Source organism: Ovis canadensis, chromosome 2 (genome assembly GCF_042477335.2).
Source record: "Ovis canadensis isolate MfBH-ARS-UI-01 breed Bighorn chromosome 2, ARS-UI_OviCan_v2, whole genome shotgun sequence".
In the NCBI taxonomy this organism is placed as follows: domain Eukaryota; kingdom Metazoa; phylum Chordata; class Mammalia; order Artiodactyla; family Bovidae; genus Ovis; species Ovis canadensis.
In genome coordinates this window covers 171,584,277-171,603,943 of record NC_091246.1, presented here as the reverse complement: position 1 = coordinate 171,603,943, position 19,667 = coordinate 171,584,277, and the positions used below count along the sequence as shown (strand labels likewise).

The window sequence follows — 19,667 nt, the reverse complement described above, 5'->3', positions numbered from 1 at the left end:
TAATAAGGAACAAATCTCTGACAAGAGTAATCAAGGGGGAAGAAAGGGACAAAGGATGCAAAAATACGTGAAATGAGGGATGAAAGAGGGACTTAATTAGTGATGCAGCATATCCTAAAAAGATAGTATGAGAATATTGTATCAGCTTTGTTATAGTAAATTTACATTGATCAGTGAAATGGGCAAATTTCTAGAAAGATTTGTAAACTTACTTGTTCATACCTAGAAAATCTGAGTCACCTTAGAATTCTCCCAAGAAACTAAAAATATTGTTTTAAAATTTCTCCCAAAGAAAAGCAACTTGTTGAAATTGTTCTATTGCCATGCAATTGAGGAACAGATTATTCCACTATTTTAGAGAAGAGAGAAATGAAATACTCATTAACATAGGTAAAAACTAGCATATCCTTTATACTAAACCATACAGAGTCAGTTTGAAACAGAAAAGTATGAGTCAATCTCACATAAAAATTATTAAATGAAGTCCAGGGATATACAAAGAAGACAACACATTATTAACAAATCATGATTATTCTATAAAAGTTGAGTTGATTCAACATTAGAAAATTATGAGGTTGCTTTGTTATACTAAAAGATTAGAGGAGGAAATCAAGGGACAAAAACCTACACATCCATGAAGCTCAACAAACTCTAAGTAGGATAAGTACAAAGAGATTCTCACCAAGCACATCATGCCAAACTTGCAAAAGACAGAAACAAAGAGCAAATATTGAAAATAGCACATGACAAGCAACTCATCACATACAAGGGATCCTCAAAAAGAGTACAAGCTGATTTCTTTTCATAATCGTGGAGGTCAACAGGCAGTAAGATGACATATATAAGTGTTGAAAGAAGAAAATTGTCAACCAAGAATTCTGTATCTAATAAAATATCCTGCAAAAATGAAGGTGAAATTAAGACATTTCCAAGTGAAAAAATCAAAGGGAGTTTATCAGCAGTAGTCCAGCCCTATAAGAAATGTTCTGTAAGTATCCTCATAGCTCAATTGGTAAAGAATCTGCCTGTAATGCAGGAGACCCGGGTTCAGTTCCTGGGGTGGGAAGATCCCGTGGAGAAGGAAATGACAAACCACTCCGGTATTCTTGCCTGGAGAATCCCATGGACAGAAGAGCCTGGCAGACTACAGTCCATGGGGTCGCAAGTGTCAGACATGACTTAGCAACTAAACCACCACCATAAGAAATGTTATAAAGAGTCCCCCAGACTGAAACATAGGGTACTAGACAATAACTCAAGATGATATGAGGCAATAAGGAGCAACAATAAAAAAGCTATACAGCAAACACAATCATAAATAGTAATGCATATTTGATATGTAACTCTTTTTCTCCCTATATTATTTGGAAGACAAATGCATTAAAGAATAAATATAAATAATCATAAAATTATGTTAAGGAGTGGGAGATGGAGTTATAAAGGAAGAGAAATTTGTATACAACTGAAGGATAGTCTGAACAAATTTTTACCTAACAAGTAATAACCAGTGGAGGGACTTGACCTATCAGTTGGCAAGACTTATTACAAAATATACTATTTAGGACACTGTGGCATTAGTGTAGAAATAATCCTATAGACCAATGGAACAAGAAAGAAATGCCAGAATCAGATCTACACACCTTGATGGAAACCTGATATATGAGAGAATTAGAATTGTCAATCAGTAGCAAAGGATAAATTTATCATTAAAATATGCTTGGACAATTGATGATCCATATGGAAAAAATTATGTATCTTCAACTATATAACCAATCAATCCCAGACAGATCAAGTACTTGAACTGGAAAAGCAAGAGTAAACAATTTTAAAGATTAGAGGAAAATATATTTGCCAATGCAGGGTAATAAATAATTTTTAAATCAAGCAGAAAATATACACCAAAAAGGGAAAGAGTGAAAAAGGATTGCTACTGTCTAGAATAAATTTTAAAATCTTATGAATTCAAATGAAAAAGTCAAATAGTCCCTTTAAAATGAGAAGAACTTATAAGAAAAAGTTTTCCAAAGATGAATAGACAGTAAACATAGGAAAAAGTTTCTTAATGGAAATGACAATCAAGCAATGTGTATTAAAACCACCATGAACTATAATGTTATATCCAAACAGAATGGTAAAAATTCAGAAGTCTGAAAATGCCAGATATCAGCAGTATGTGGAATAAAGGCTATACACTGCTGATGTAGAATAAAGTTGAATAAATTGGTAAAACTACTTTGGAAAACAATTTGGAGTTGCTTGGTAAAGGTGCATCTGTGCATACCCAGCACTACCATTTCTAGATGTATATTCTAGAGAAGCTCTTGAGTACATGAACAAATTGAAGGAAAACAAGGGGTTAGCTAACATAATTCATGATAGTAGTTACCTTCAGGGCAGAGTAAGGGGGCTTTCAACAGGGCAGAAACTCACAAAACATAGGCTTTCCAATACAAAGGTAATATCTTATTTCTTAGGCTGAATTAAGAGCAGTGATCATTTTGTTTTTAAAAAATGCTACTTCTGTATATTATATCCATTCTTTTAGTATGCTGTATTTCACTATATTATATCCACAATAGATGACACAACACTTTCTAGAAGTAAAAAGTAAAAAAGTGAGTCTGAGTAGGAAAAGGAATCGAGTCTAAATTTTAGGAAAAATTATTCTGGTGGACATACAGAAGAGAGACATTGATGGTGTCTATTATCTCCATGGAGAATATGAGGTTCAAACCTGGGCAATGCCAGTCAAGGGCAGATTTAGAAGAGAAATATTATGAATGCATCATTGATAGAAGAGATAAGAGAATTTGTTTAAATTTTTAATTGAAGGATAATAGCTTTACAATACTGTATTTGTTTCTTATCTTACATTAACATGAATCAGCCATACATATATATACACACACATATATATATCCCCTCCCTCTTGAAGATAAGAGGATATTGGTGTGTTTTGTGCCTGACTTAGGATGGTGACAATGACCAAGGAGAACTGTAGGAAAGCTCTATTTGAAAGATGAGAAAAGGAATAGGAGTAACCAAAAGAAAAAACAGACCCACCGAAGAACATCCCAAACCCAAGTGAGGATTAGGAAGTTAGTTTGGAACAGAAATAGCTCAATCATTGTAGAGTAAGTTCTGAAATCAACTCCTGGTATGTGAAGTACAGAAGTATTTGTCTGAATCTGGGTGAAGGGAGAGGGTGTGGAATAGCAGCTGTGAGAAGTACAATAGGGAAAAATGAGAGACAGGAAGATGACTGGACAGCAGGGAGAGCCCAGCTGAGATTGGACAGCATGGGTCTGTAGGACAGACCTCTGGCACAATTCATGACCTTGAGTGAGCATCAAGGTTGCAAATATTTTCATGTTCAAAACATACAGACATATGTATGCAAACACTCGTGCACGCACTCACACACTCAAGTTTGGACTGAATAATTTGTTAGAGGTCTATCAAAAACCAGAGACCACAATACAGAGGAGACTGTAAAATCCTTCATAATTAGGCCACATAATTGCCATGGATAACTAAGTATTTCCATCTAGGCACAGCTTCTTCAGGATTCTGGTTGGTCAGAATTTCCAGGAAACATTTAGAAAGGAAGCTTAGTGGAACAAATTAGAGCCCCCCACTGCAGCAGTTAACTCTGAAGCAATAACTGATATTCACCCTCTCCCCATTTTTCACTTACTTTAAACTTTCTTCCCCTTCGGTCTGCACTCTGGTTGGTCCAGATGGCTTGACAGGTAGTTTGACCCAGGCCCTCATCTCTGGCCTCTTGTTTCTATGTCATAGTTATTGTACTTGCTCTTCACAAGTACCAATTACAGTGGGCAGGAGAGGCACACATATTTCCCATTGTGTAGCACAGCCCCACTTTTTTGAGATAATCATGGTCAGTTATAAGGAGAAGCCAAAGTGAGATGACAGTGACTTGTGTTTATTGCAGTGAACTCTGATACTTGATGGAAGCATGCTTATTTGAGAACTAGGCCCTCAAGACCTACAGAGCCCAGTCTTGCAGAGACAGCAAGCACAGGCTGACCACGTGCGTTACTAGGAGTGAAGAGGAAGGTCGCTCCTACTTCCCCCCCTAAATTCCCAGACCCATCTGTTTTATCTGTTGAGGCCACAGTACCATATAATGGTATTAATTTCAGTTGCACAGCATGTTCTGAAGGGTAGCACTCCATTGCTTTAGCCTACCATCTCTAAGCCAGCCCCTCAGCTAGACTGCACCTTCAAGAAGCCATTCAGTACATTCCATGATCTAACACCAGCTGCTACATCTTATTTGCTGCAAAGTGGTTTCTTGGTCCATGGTAATGTTATGCAGGATTGCCTGTCAGTAAACCACTCAGTGAACCCTCAGTGGGTGGTACTGGCTAAGGACCTCCAAGCAGAAAAGGCAAACCCATACCTGGAGTAGGAAGGGATCCAGTCAAGAGGAAATACTGTAGGAAGAGTCTGATGTAGTCAATATCCAGCAAGTAGCTCGCTGGTGTCCTCAAGGAATATTACTGTAGCAGGGTCCGACAATAATCAGTCATAATGGGAAATGTCGGCTCTTCAAGGATCCTGTTAACCATTCTGCTACTTGGGAGCTCACTTCCCTTGTAGCATCTCCCACCATGAGCCCCAGCCTACAAAGGACACTCTACCACTGAGTGTGCCTATCATCACCAGCAATACCTTCCTTATTTCCTTGGTAAACTCAATGTCCTCCAGACCCTTGTGAAGAATTGGCCCGTCGATAGGTTTTTCAGCCTCACGTGGTTAACTCACAGCAGCAGCTTCCTTCTCTGAGCCTTGAGATCCTCTCCTCTACAGTTTCTTCCACAGGACTGAATGGAAGTTCCAGGACTTCTGCTTCATTGTGTTTGTGAGTGTTAGTCCTTCAGTCGTGTCCAACTCTTTGTGACCCTTAGGACTATAGCCAGCCAGGCTCCTCTGTCCATGGAATTCTCCAGACAAGATTCCTGGAGTGGGTGGCCATTCCCTTCTCCAGGGAATATTCCTGACCCAGGGATTGAACCCAGGTCTCCTGCACTGTAGGCAAATTCTTTACCATCTGTGCCATCAGGGAAGCCCATTCATTTATTGTAGAAAAGTGCTATCACTCAACTCCAATAACAACCTGAGCAGCATATTAGAACTGTCCTCTAAGCCCTTGTGAGAGTGTTAAATCCTGTGTCATTAGAGAATGCACTACTTTCTCCCTTGACCAGCATTATCTCCACCTCTATCTGATAATACTATGATGGTCCATTCTCAGACATATTCTCCTGCTTCTTTCTGGAACATGATAATCAAGTCCTGCAAATTGCTATCCTTTTTCCAGTCGGCCTGTGCCTTGATCTGACCAAAGTTATAGGCCAAGAGATGACTTGAGGGAAGACCTGTGGAGAAGAAACATTGTCTTGTAAGAGATCTCTCTCATTTAAGAGTTCTTCACGTTCTTCAAGCAAGAAAAGAATCTAACTTCCATCAAGAATTAAGCCACCTCTACAGAACTGGGGATTTTAGGGAAATAGATTCAGGGTTCTCAAGCACAGTTCAGTTCAGTTCAGTTCAGTCGCTCAGTCGTGTCCGACTCTTTGTAACTCCATGAATCGCAGCACGCCAGGCCTCCCTGTCCATCACCAACTCCCGGAGTTCACTCAGATTCAAGTCCATTGAGTCAGTGATGCCATCCAGCCATCTCATCCTCTGTCGTCCCCTTCTCCTCCTGCCCCCAATCCCTACTAGCATCAGGGTCTTTTCCAGTGAGTCAACTCTTCACATGAGGTGGCCAAAGTACTGGAGTTTCAGATTTAGCATTATTCCTTCCAAAGAATTCCCAGGGCTGATCTCCTTCAGAATGGACTAGTTGGATCTCCTTGCAGTCCAAGGGACTCTCAAGAGTCTTCTCCAACACCGTAGTTCAAAAGCATCAATTCTTCGGTGCTCAGCCTTCTTCACAGTCCAACTCTCACATCCATACATGACCACTGGAAAAACCATAGCCTTGACTAGATGGACCATAGTTGGCAAAGTAATGTCTCTGCTTTTGAATATGCTATCTAGGTTGATCACAACTTTTCTTCCAAGGAGTAAGCGTCTTTTAATTTCATGGCTGCAGTCACCATCTGCAGTGATTTTGGATCCCCCCAAAATAAAGTCTGATTTACCCTAAAATCCCTCCCCAGATTCCATTTGCTTATTAGAGCCTACCTTTGACACAGGAATGTTCTATTCTGAAAATTCAGACTTCTCCTCAATTCAGCCACTTTTACAGTTAAATATAAAGGAACTAAACAATATCTGATCATCAGCTGTGTGTGACCTTCTACCTCTGAAGATGAGAGCCTCAAACATTTACAAGAGGGCCTTCTGACTAGCACTGTGCTTTAAACTATTGACTAATAGATCTGAGCCTGTCACTTTCTCTCTTCATTGGATCAATAGCCCTTAGCAATACCCATCTAGTTCCACAGTCTTTACAATTACTATTTTCCCCTTTCTCTCAAATACCTGAGACTTTGTGCCAATTATTACATCCCTTCTACCCGTACTATATCCCAGCTTATTACAGATGAAAGTATTCACATTGTCACTGCCACAGCGTAGCTGGGGTGATCAATATCCTCCCTCCCAGCAGCTGGGGGGTGGGGCTTGGTGCACATTGCCTGGAATTCAACTTCAGAACCGCATCCTTAAAAATTACTTTCTAAGACCACATCTGCTTTCAGCTGCCCTAGGTTAGGTTCCCTATCATTTGCTCAGTTCTTTCTGGCTGTAGCCTGCCAGGTCTGTGGCCCACCAGGCTCCTCCTCCTAAACCTAACCCTAACCCTAACCCTAATTTTTTTGGATTCTCCAGGCAAGAACACTGGAGTGGATTGCCATTTCCTCCTCCGGGGGATCCTCCAGACCCAGGGATCAAACCTGCATCTCCTATGTATCCTGTATCACAGGTTAATTCTTTACCCACTGAGCCATGACGCAAGCCCTAGGTTCTCTAGCAGCAGTCTAAGAAAGGACTTCTTGTTTGGTTTATTTATTGAGTGCTCTTGAAAGAATGGGACTAAGGGGTACAGGAGAGGGCTGGGGAAGGAACTGAGGAAGGATGTGGTCTTGGCATTCATTTGTTCCCATAAGAAGTTCTGGAGCACACATTGTACCACAGAGTTGGTCAGTTTGTGGCAAAAGGGTAACACTTCTCTACCGCTGTGTCAGACAGTCACCGTCCATGCAGGTGGGGCAGTCTTGGAAATGGGCGCATGCGTGCGTGCTCAGTCGCTTCAGTCGTGTCTGACTCTGTGACCCTATGGACTGTAGCCTACCAGGTGCCTCTGTCCATGGAATTCTCCAGGCAAGAATACTGGAGTAGGTTACCAGGCCCTCCTCCAGGAGATCTTCCTGACTCAGGGCTTGAACCCATGTCTCCTGCATCTCTTGCATTTCAAGCAGACTCTTTACCCACTGGGCCACCTGGGAAGCCCTTCCTGGTGAGGTACCTCCTGTTAAAGAGTAATTCTGCAGGGAAGGCACAGATATGAATGGCTATCAGCAATTCCCCACAGAACTCAGGAAGTGGATGTATCACAGCATGCAAGGGATTCAACAGCATGGCACCAGCACCATCCACTTAACTACCAAGTCTTAAGATACCTTTAGTGTTACAAACTGCAGTAACACAGAAGAGTAATTCCATGAAGTCAAACCATGTATCTAAAGCCATGCAGTGATGTGCAGGAACTGGCTTCTATTAGCCCACAAGAGTTAATTATTCACATCTCTTCTCAGTTGGGTATTCAGTGATGTCATGTTGGAAGCTTGAAATTGTCCACGGTGGGAGTACTTACACTATGGAAACCAGTGAAAGCTACACACCAGGCCCTTTTTTATGGGGGCAGGGAGAAGATGATCAAGTTGTTAAACATTTACCAGCACACTGCTGACATAGTGCAAGAATCATTATTTCCAATTTAAGTATAAAAAAAGATTAAGAAAGAGCAATTAAGTGACAGACTTAGAATTAAAATCTATTTCTCTCTGACTTCATCATATCAGGAATATTAGGCTAACGTAACATACATTTATTGAGTGACAACCATGTGCCAAGCATGGCCGTCACTAAGGCACATCCTAAACCCACAAAGGAAATGGAATGAAAGTTCACTCTATGGGAAATGGAGAACATGATATCTTGGGAATTTAATTGAATTTCTTCTAGCTATTTTCATGTCTTTGAGATTTTAATAATGTTCTAAAGATTTTTCCCTTCCAATCTGTAATATGAAGATTTTTTAAAAATGTAATCTAAATGCCTCAGTTTATGAGATACATATGCAAAAGCACTTTGGAAGTGCAGAAAGCTTAATACAAATGGATGAATTGTTAATGAGAAAATCATTAGAGAAGATACAGCTCTTTTTTCAAATGGCTGAAGCAATAGATCCCTTGGAGTGAAGGAGGAGGAGGACTTGAAGTACCCTCCTTAAACTGAGTCAAGGCCACTTTTTCTTACGGCTTTCAATCGAGGTGAAACAACTTTTCCAGGTTTTCGTTTTGACCATGATTTTTAAATGTGGTCGGAATTCTTCCATTCCTGAAGAAAGGAGAAGCTCTTCCCTCTTCCAACATTTGCCTCCATCACCTTTTCGGAGCTAGAACTAGAGTTGTTCTGAAGAAAGTGTTTCACAACTCAGGCAGCTTCATACCTTTCCGTACACATTCAGGGAAAGTTGTTGAGTCCAGGGCCATCGTTTTTTTGGATGCTTGGTCATTTGCTGATTTCAGGACTTTCATATTTCAAACCTTTGGTTCCTTGGTTTTCTTCTCGTACATCTTTGACTGTAACCTGCCTCCTCTCTGTCCCAGGTATCCTTGCTGCCCCCTTTTACCAGTCTTTCTTGCAGAACAATACATCATCATGGCAGTGTCATTGGTCTCCAGTGCTGCAAACCGCAATGGCTTTCAAGAGCAAGGATATTCTAATCGAAGAAGAGAAAATAAAAGACGACTTACTCTTACAATAGTGAAAGGTACAATCACAGCATTAGGAACAGTCGTAACACTGCAACACTACTGAGCTGATCACCTGACTGGTTCTTAGAGAAAGCAACACATGTATACACACAAACGTTCCCACACAAACACAGAGAGAGAGAGAGAGCATATGATTATATACCCATTTCCTAACTGAACAAAGAAAAGGCAACACAACTCTTTAAAGGGCTGTTTATTTTTTTTGGGGGGGGTGGGTAAAATTTCAAAAGACTGCTCTCAAAACATATTGTATATGAGAGACAAGGAAGATTATAGATGAGAGACAAAGTGAAAAACAAATTCACTTGCTCCAAGAATTTGCTGAACAATTTCATCTCGTTGAATTCCACCCATTCACACATGTATTTAGATCCTAACAATGACTGACAGACATTTGGAAAGCAAAAGTAAAAGTTGACCCGCAGACAGTTCAAATTTGCCATATGCTTGCTGTCACTGTTAACAGTCTGTAGACCATCCTAATTTATGCTTCAGCAGATTAACCTGATGTATTTTAAAGACTCTGAATACCTGTTTAGTTTTTGATAAGGCATTTTATTTCTCCTTATTATTCATAAATATGACAGCAGTGATAATGAGTAAGGGCAGATTTAAGTAGGTGGAAAGGGGAGATAAAGGGTTTTTCCTCCTATGATCTCTCACAAATATTTTCCACTTAAATGATCGCCTTACTGAACAAATTCTCAAAAAATATACATCAGGTGCAATTTCAGAAATAAAAGTTCTTTCCCTCCACATAGCCTAACAGAATTTTAAAAGGAACTTATTAGTGCTTAAGAATCACTATACCAGAGAGATGATATGGGGTGGGAGGGGGGAGGAGGGTTCAGGATTGGGAACTCATGTACACCTGAGGCAGATTCATGTCAATGTATGGCAAAACCAATACAGTATTGTAAAGCAAAATACAGTAAAAATAAAAATTAAAAAAAAAGAATCACTATACTTTAAATGGCATGTGTGTATGTATATGCAAATGACTAATCATATACTTTTTTAACCTGTCTAATATTTGCATTTTTAAATTTTGTTACTCTCTTGTGTGTTTATTTTGTCAACTAGATGCCCTTTCCTTTTCTTTCATGAAATTACATTTCTTAGGCATTATTGTAGATGTAAAATATTTCTGATAGAAAGGGAAAGAATTACTATGACTTGTTTTAAAATTTGGTACTTCAGTCCAAATCTACTCAATCTTTCCTCTTTGTGCATTTGAGGGTAGGTCTTCAACTTTCCCAGTTTTAATCAGATAGCCCAGATGGTCATGCTTATGGTAAAAATATCATTAAGGACTGGATAAATAAAATAATTTAAGAGATTTACTAATTAATTTTTAAAGATTCTAGATTTTGAGCTAGGACTATAGATTGTGTTACATAGGCTTTGTCTCTTTTGCTTTTAACAAAAGTGGTTAATAGTGGTTGGTGTGTGGTAATACTCAGTAAGTGACTTTTAATTAGTTATTAACAGTTATTTACAAGTTATTATATGTAGTCTGCTTTTAAAGGTGCCATACTTATGTCAAAATATTCTAAAATAATGAAACCCACCATCTAAAACATGCACGGCCATTCATTATTTTTAAAGAAAATATTTTGTTGCTTACATTTGAGCAAACTACTTTTCAAATATCTCTTCTGACAGTATTTAAAGTATGAAGCATGAACAGAGTAAGTAACTTACAGCAAGTCATAGAAATTACACATGGAAACAGAATGAAAATGGTTTAATTGCAGGCTTGTGCTTGTTGTCACGCTTGTCATGGACAAAGCCGGTGGGACTAGGAGAGACCTGATCTACACATCACCCAGCAACATCCACCTGGCTTTTTTTCCATAGCAAAACCTCCTTGTCCTTTAAATTCTCGAGGTGAGGAGGGTAGGAATGATGCACCGGATTCATCTGAAGCACCAACAAGACTCTTGGTTCATCTGGAGAAGCGAAGCCCTGGGCAGCTGGCACCCTTCCACAGGGAGCTACAAACACCACTTTGCCACGCTGCGAGTTTCCCCAGGCAGCAGATGTCTCATAGCTGCCGCGCAGGTCTCCAACTCCACCACACCACCTGGACAACATATTTAATGTACCGAGGATGTGTTTGTTGCCACTTGGGAAAGAATTTTTAAATTTTATTTCATTTTTCTCTCAACACCTTCCTGATTAGTGAAATTTGGCCTCAGATTGCAAAACTCTGTATTCAAAAATATAAGGGGGAAGAATCAAGACTCACATTTCTTCCCATCACCCCAATTCCCTACCCCCAATCATTCTGGAAAAAAAATGCATCTATCTTCCGTATTATTACAATGCTCTTTTATTCTTTGAAAATGGAATTTTTCCACATAGCAGTTCTGCTGAACCACTACGCAGAAAAGTTATACAACGAACTGTGAGATGGTTCACCCTCCTGCTTGGCTCCAACAGCACCAACTTCAACACGCCTCCACCACAACTTTAAACGGTGGGTGCAATCCTCTTAGAACATTATCTGGAAAACATTCTGACTTTTTCGGCTGCTAAAGTGATACTTACAGTACCGTTGTGTCTGTTTAGTTTAAAAATGAGGTTGATAACGATAATGCTTTTCCTAAGATGATCTTCTACTTTTTAATGATACCCGTAGTTTCCCCTACATAAATGACTAAATCCTTACAGAATCTCGGTCTTGATTAGCACTCCTGCTAGTAAAATTTCACATACTAAATCAGCACCAGCTGTAGCAAGAAAGAAAGAAAAAGGCAAGTGTAAATGTTCCATATGCCCCACCAAATTGGCATCTGTGTCAGTAACCCTTTTTTTTAAACTATTGTATACATACATTCTCTTAAGTGTTTTGTTCACAGAATACTGCTAACAAAATTCCTCTGTTGGCATCTCAAGGAAAGAGCCTGTCCTTGGTATAATTCAACGGCACAAAATTCAATTTCTCCCTCTCTTCATGCGGTCACAGACACACCTGAGTTCTATGTATATAAGTAGCTTCAAGTTAGTGAACCTTTATTTTGACATCTGTTCCCTGTAATATGACATGGCAGTGCTCTTATAAAGCTGCTTTACAGTTGAAATTCAATTGGTAGCAATGCCAAACAATCTCAGAGAGACAATAGAATCATTTTGGTCACCTGGAAGGTATCTCAGAGACCAGGCTCAAAACAAATAATCTGGAATGTGTTGACAGTAGAAAGCATTTGTGATCACTCGCATGCTGTCACTCTTGTTTTCTTCCCATTATGAAGGGTCTCTTCATAGAACTAAAGATGCATCAGAAGCAATCCCAAAGCTACAGCTAAGATAACATATCATGCCACTTTAGGTGGTTTTCTTATCCATTGGGACCTTATTGTCTGAAATCCAGTAGATATAGTTCTTCAGGAACATATTTAAACCATCAACATGAATACCACAATAACCATCAGAAAGCTACAAACATAGAAGAGTGTACTAATTAAATGTTTACATACAAAGAGTGTCAGTAGGCTGTGCCCCAGAGATAGCTGTCTCACAGAGATAGCTGTCTTACAGAGATAGCTGTCTCACAGAGATAGCTGTCTCACAGAGATAGCTCTCTGGAACCTGGTTATCCTGGTGAATGTGTGCGTGTGCAGTGGCTTAGTCATATCTGACTCTTTGGGACCCCATGGACGGTAGCCCACCAGGCTCCTCTCTCCATGAGATTTCCCAGACAAGAATGGTGGAGTGAGTTGCCTTTTCCTTCTCCATGGGATCTTCCTGACCCAGGGATAGAATCTGAATCTCCTGCATTGGCAGGGAATTCTTTTACTGCTGAGCCACCAGAGAAGCCAGTCATCCTGGTGGACCACTGTATTTGGAAGAAAGAGCACCCATTTCTTTGTGGCACTCACTAATTCCTGATCATGTGTTCTCACAAGGGTTGATATTTTGCGTTGCTCTCGTTTACCTCCATGTCTACCTCTCTGGATTTGACTATAAACTCCTTCAGACAGTTTCTTTATAGTCCCTTATCTGTCTCACTGGAGTAGCAGAGTTCAGCAGATACCCAACAAATGTCTGTCTGAATCAAAATGGTTAAGGAATGCTCATATTTTTGTTAAAATCTAAATGAACTGGTTGATGAACAGTTTACCAGTTGGGATCAAGTGATCCAATTACATAAGGACAAAGGAAAATGGATGAAAATTTCTTTTGTTTCCTTCAAGTTTTCCTACTGTATAAACTCCCTTTCATCAAATGTTATTATATGGGTATAGAGATTTAGTGAAAGTTACTCTCAATAACTTTTTTATATCGAAGGGTGAAATTCAGAAGGCATTTTGGTGACAAGTTAAAAATCTCTTGGATTTTCTGAACCAGTTTGCCTAAATTCTTAGCAAAACAATTAGAGAAAGGAATGTGGGAAAATTCACAACTACAGTGTATTTTGCAGAGTGCTTTTATAAAATATGAAAATTCATTCTCTTAGAAACATGTAGCTTCTTTTACAAGACAATGGCTTCTCTCTCTAGTACTGTTGGTAATCCAAAAAAGCTGCTAGCCTCCTCTCATGGAAGCTGTGAGCGGAATTCCCATAGTGGCAAGTTTGAATGAGATGATCCAATGTTTACACACATGAAACTTAACTATATTTACCAACCGTATAGTGATCTTGCAGCTGTTATAATGATTACACAGAACTGATTCTTAAAACACTTGGTCATATTATAGTTGACGGTAGCAGTGGTAAAATCTGTATTTTTGCTAATCTATTGCTTCCAGAAAGTAAGCGCAGTTGTTGATATATCTTTATGTTCCCAAATATCAGCACAGTAATACAGAGTATGTATTTGTTAAATGACTCCTGAATACATGATGCTTTTTGAACAACCGATTTCTTACATGGTTGCCTGCTTATTTTTTAGTCTGTAATTGGCATGTTTATTTTAATACAGTTGCATGGATGATAAATTACACACAGATTTGGGATTTCTCCAAATGACAGACAAGTATAAAAATGAACTTGGAGAGTCAATCAATCAAGAAGTCCTTCCTGAGAACACTGTGTGTGCATGCCGTCCTACGACACTTCATAACGTAGAGTCATAGGCCCTGATGAATAAGAACAATCGCTGATGCAAGTCAGGACAGCATCAAGCTGGCATTCTGGTTGCTCTATGCATGTGTCTCCTTGTTAAATATTTTGAATATCAACTTTGGTTTCTGATTGAAGGCAATTAGTGATTGTGCTGTGAAGACACAATGTGATTATCATCTTAAAAGAATTAGACAATAGAGGAATATGAAAAACAGGGTAGTTTATACAATGCCTACAAGAAGTTTATAGAAAGTGGTCTTGTTCTCTAGGCAAAGTTCAGGAGGTGATGACATGTGGAATTTTCATTTAGGGCACTGATCTTCAAGGTGGTATCTGGACCAACTGTGTATGGACACTGGGGACTGACGTCCATCATTGTCATTGCCTTTTATAATCTCATAGGCTTTGCTAACCAAAAGCTACCTCACTCTCCAGAGATGCCTGCCAGGGTACTTTGTGTGGGATTGTTGCTTCTTAAAAGGCCACAGCCAGGTCACACACTATTTAAAACGCTACTTTATTTAAGACAACTTTCAAGTGTTCCTTCTGCCTTTGCTATCTATGATTGCCCCATTTCAGTTTGCCATAGAACAGCTGTTTCGATATCCAGCATTTATCCGTTCTCCACATGCATCCAGCCCAGAGGGATTGTTAAGCAGATCATTGTTTTAATTCTGGCTAGATTCCAGGTCCCCATTATTAGTGATCCTGTCTTAACATTTACTGTTCAGTTTGGCTCACAGGTGATGTTGATTAAATTGGATATGCCATCTGGGGTGGCTTTTCGTCTGGTAGGCACATTCAAGGCAGAGCATACCTACTGCTTCATTTGGGTCTGGAGCTTTACACCTCATGTGATGGCATTCTGGACATGGCTGTGTGCAACCTGGGCTTGAGTCCTCGCTTCTCCAGCTAGTAGTTTTTTTGAAATTGGGCAATCCACTTCTCTATTCAAGGCTTTAATTTTCTAATGAATAAAACAGAATCATCACTAATTCATTTCACTTAGTTCCATGTTAATTTTTTAACCATTTACTAGGCAGCCACTATTTGCCTGAGAGTCTGCCAGGTTTGGAAAAATCAGAGATAAGTATAAATAATATACTGATATTACATGTATCATTTACAAAATATCTCTTTATACAATAGACTTAAGCAAAGAGCTACGAAGCCTGGAGGGGAAAACAACAAAATCTATTCCCAAGAACCACAGGATTTCTCAAGAAGGACATGAGCATTGAGTTGCATCCTCTAACTCAAGAGCTCCAAATTTTGCTTTTGTGCATCTCATCAGTGAAAATATTCATGTGAGGATAACACATAACAATTATATCTCTATGTATTGGGTGAAAATGTCAAACGTACAATTTTTTTTAAAAATTCCATCAGTTAATTTAAGTAAGCAAAGCAAACTTAACTACATGTGCTACATTCCACCTGGGATTGTTTTGAGAAGTAAATGGCATGATGTGTGAACTGAGTAAAATGCTGGAGAAGGCTTTTTAATCTGTGGGTGATGCTGCATGCCCTTCCTATCCCAAGAGGCAGCCCAAGGATTGAATTAGAACATGAACGTGAAAGAATATTGGAAATGTAAAGCAGCGATAATAACAAGAACAATAAGAGTCAACACTTATTTCACTCTTACAATATTTGAGGTATCATCCTAAATGTTTTATATGAATTAGCTCATTTATTTCTCCCAATAACCAATATTGTGTGTTCTAAATGTGAGCCATCTAAAGTGTTGATTCGCTCACACATTTTTCAACTTACGAAAATCACAATTTCATAGGATTTGTCCTAGAATTACTTCACTATTTTACAGATGAAGAAATGAGGTACAGATAAAACTACACAATAATTTAAAAAATTGAAAATACAACATATATAGTGTAGCACTATTTCCATCACATATTTTGCCTTGCTTCCGTCCTATCTCAGAGATGTAACTCCTTTTAACATAAGGGATGTGTATTTCTAGTGTATTTTCAAGCTGTAGGAGACTTTGTAGAAACACTGGACAGAATATTATATGTATTTCTCTATTTACTGATTATCAGATAAACTAAAATTATGCAAATTGTTCTGCGACCTGCACTGTTCACTTTACATTCTATCTTGGACAACTTTTTATGATGTGGATCCACCTTATCTCATTCAAAGTCTGCATAGTGTTCCACTACATGGATATAGCATGACTTATTTAACCAGTTCTTTAATAATGGCTATTGTTATTCAAAATATAGCTATAATTGATGTCACTATATGTAAATGACCACTTGTATTTTTAGGATAAATTCCCAAAAGTACAATTATTGTGTCAAAGTGTAGATATATTTCACATTTTAATCCATATTACTAGATTGTACCATAGAACATTTATAGCAACATACACTTCCACCAACAATATACGCTAATGTTTACTTCCTAATATTTACCACCATCTTTGGTGTTTTGATAGATGACACAGGATCTGTTAGTATGTCTGTGACTCTAGATTCTGGATACTAGGTCATATATAGTGTCATCTTCCCTGGGAACTGGAGACTAGTCAGACAAAGTAAGTTTGACTAGACTGATCTAAATGAAAACAGCTCTAGCATGGCAACCTACACTGCTGAGGAGCTAACAGTGGTTATTGCAACAGGAGTATGGCCTTAAATGGAGGTTTTAATATTTTTAACAAAACTGGACCATATCTAGAGTAGACAGATAAATCTAGACACATAATACTCAGAAACAGTGTAAAGCAGCAACAGCCCTCTGGGACACATTTGCCTTCACCCCCCACGTTCTGGTCCTGTGTTAGTGCATGCCAAGTTTCTTCAGTCATGTCTGACTCTGTGCAATCCTATGGACTGTAGCCCACTAGGCTTCTCTGTCCATGGGATTCTCCAAGAATGAATACTGGAGTGGGTTGCCATGCCCTCCTCCAGGGGATCTTTCTGACCCAGGGGTTGGACCCCCATTTCTCAGTCCCCTGCACTGGCAGGCAGGTTCTTTACCATTAGTGCCACCTCTGGCCATAGGCAAAGGCAATTGCCATTAGGACTCCACCTCTGAGTCCTTCACAATTCAGTCTCTCTGATAGCCACTCCAAACTCAATAGAGCAGACACATTAAATATAAGCTATTTGCCATCGCTGAGCTGTACAGTGATTTTGCCAGAAAAAATGGAATCAAGAAGATACAGAATTTTCATCAGGAGGTATTTTTAGAGGAGAGAAGAAAGTGCAGATGACATCTGATCACAATATTCAAATCATTTTTAAGAACCACCTCCCAGGGACTTCCCTGGCAATCCAGTGAGTAAGTGGTGAAGACTCCATGCCTCCATTGCAGGGAGTGTGGGTTTAGATCCCTGGTCAGGGAACTAAGATCCCACGTGCCTAACGGCACACAGCACACCAGGAAAAACAAAACAAAAAGCAAAAAATCCACCTCAAAGAATCAAAGATGGGAACAATTTAGGTTGAAGCCTAAAGCCCTGGAGTGATCTGTGGGTGTGCCTAATGGAAAATAATAATAGTTGATACAGAGAGATTCTGGCCAGAATATTGCTGGCGATGAACACAAGAGTGATGTCAAGATAGCAACATTCATCTTGATTTCTTAAGACTACTAGGCAAATGGAAATTCTATATAATGTTGTATAGAATTTCTTCAATGATATATATTTCAGTAGAAAAAATTTAGATTGTTGTCCAAATTTTTTGACATTTTCCTTGATATTGTATTAGTAAGGATGATTAATGCTAGCTACTATAACAAATGAAATTAAAAGATGTTTTATCCTTGGAAGAAAAGCTATGACAAACCTAGATAGCATATTATTAAGCAGAGTCGTTACTTTGCAAACAAAGTCCTGTAGAGTCAAAGCTATGGTTTTTCCAGTAGTCATGTTCAGATGTGAGAGTTGGACCATAAAGAGGCTGAGTGCTGAAGAATTGATCTTCCAAACTGTGGTACTGGAGAAGACTCTTGAGAGTCCCTTGAACAGCAAGGAGATCAAACCAGTCAATCCTAAAGGAAACCAACCCTAAATATTCACTGGAAAGATTTGATGCTGAAGCTAAAGCTCCAATATTTTGGCCACCTGATGGGAAGAGCTGACTCATTGGAAAAGACTCTGATGTTGGGAAACATTGAGAGCGGGAGGAGAAGGGGGCAACAGAGGATGAGATGGTTGGATGGCATCACTGATTCAATGGACATGAGTTTGAGCAAGCTCCAGGAGACACTGAAGGACAGGGAAGCCTGGCATGCTGCAGTCCATGGGGTCGCAAAGAGTAGGACAAGACTTAGCGACTGAAACAACAACAAAAACATAAAAAATAACTTCCAAATTTCAATGGACTAACATAATAAAATTTCTTCCTTGCTCAAAAATAGTTAAAAAGGCTTTCTGAGTGCCTCTTTCAAGTGGTGACTATGGGATCCAGGCTCTGCTGTATGACTTCCACACATAATCTTCACTGCTACTACTGAAAGAAAAAAGAACTTGTGAAAGATCACACTGACACTTTTCTGTCCAGTTCTGGAAGTGTTGTATATCATTTCCATCAATATCTAGTTGGCCAGGACCTAGTCACATGGTCTGACCTAAAGGAAGCTGGGAAATGGACTATCCCTGTGTGCACAGAAAGAGGAAATGGAATTAACAAGAATCTAACCAGCTAGTCTCTGTCTCAGGTATACAACCAAACCCAAGAATTATACTTTTCTTGGTAAATTTATCTGCAATACTCTTTAGAATTTTGGAGGGAAGACTATTTTGCCATATTTCAATGGATTCTCAATACCACATAATTAGGGATGAAATAGTATTTGGGATATGAATGAACTCAGAGACTCATAGATCTAAGACCTGGAACTGATCTTGAGACTTCCTGGTTGAATTCACCTCATCAGGTAGGTAAGAGGTGCTCTCCAAAGACCCTTTTATAATCATTGGGAATTTCTTTAATGATTTTTCTCCAAAGACATTGTATTCAGAAATAATTTGTTTACCAAACCACATTTACCAAACAGTAGTACTTATTTTTCCCATGCGTTATTAATCAGAAATATAAAACTGTGAATCAAAAGTTCTGAGCCCAATATGAAGTCCTACATGCAGCTGATGTAGAAAAGTCAGCCAGAAGCAAAGAAACTGAAGTTCCAGGGAGTCTGTGTGTTATTTCAGTATTGTCGAATGAATTTGGTTCAGTTCAGTTGCTCAGTCATGTCTGACTCTTTGCAACCCCATGGACTGCAACATGCCAGGCCACCCTGTCCATCACCAACTCCTGAAGCTTACTCAAACTCATGTCCATTGAGTTGGTGATGCCGTCCAACCATCTCATTCTCTGTTGTCCCCTTCTCCTCCTACCTTTGATCTTTCCCAGCATTAGGGTCTTTTCAAATGAGTCAGCTCTTTGCATCAGGTGGCCAATATTGGAGTTTCATCTTCATCATCAATCCTTCCAATGAATATTCAGGACTGATTTCCCTTATGATGGACTGGTTGGATCTCCTTGCTGCCCAAGGGACTCTCAAGAGTCTTCTCCAACACC

General features: G+C 39.2%; 1 protein-coding gene across 2 annotated transcripts in view; it reads right to left on the bottom strand.

Moving 5' to 3' along the window:
• Window positions 1–8,010: 8,010 nt before the first annotated feature.
• Window positions 8,011–19,667, bottom strand: part of GTDC1 (glycosyltransferase like domain containing 1) — a 502,335-nt gene continuing 490,678 nt past the window's right edge. For both annotated transcript variants that reach the window (XM_069577646.1, XM_069577643.1), the window contains exon 12: window positions 8,011–8,983. In XM_069577646.1, coding sequence (XP_069433747.1) covers window positions 8,967–8,983 — 17 coding nt within the window. In that variant the 3' untranslated portion in view covers window positions 8,011–8,966. The remainder of the gene's footprint in view (window positions 8,984–19,667) is intronic.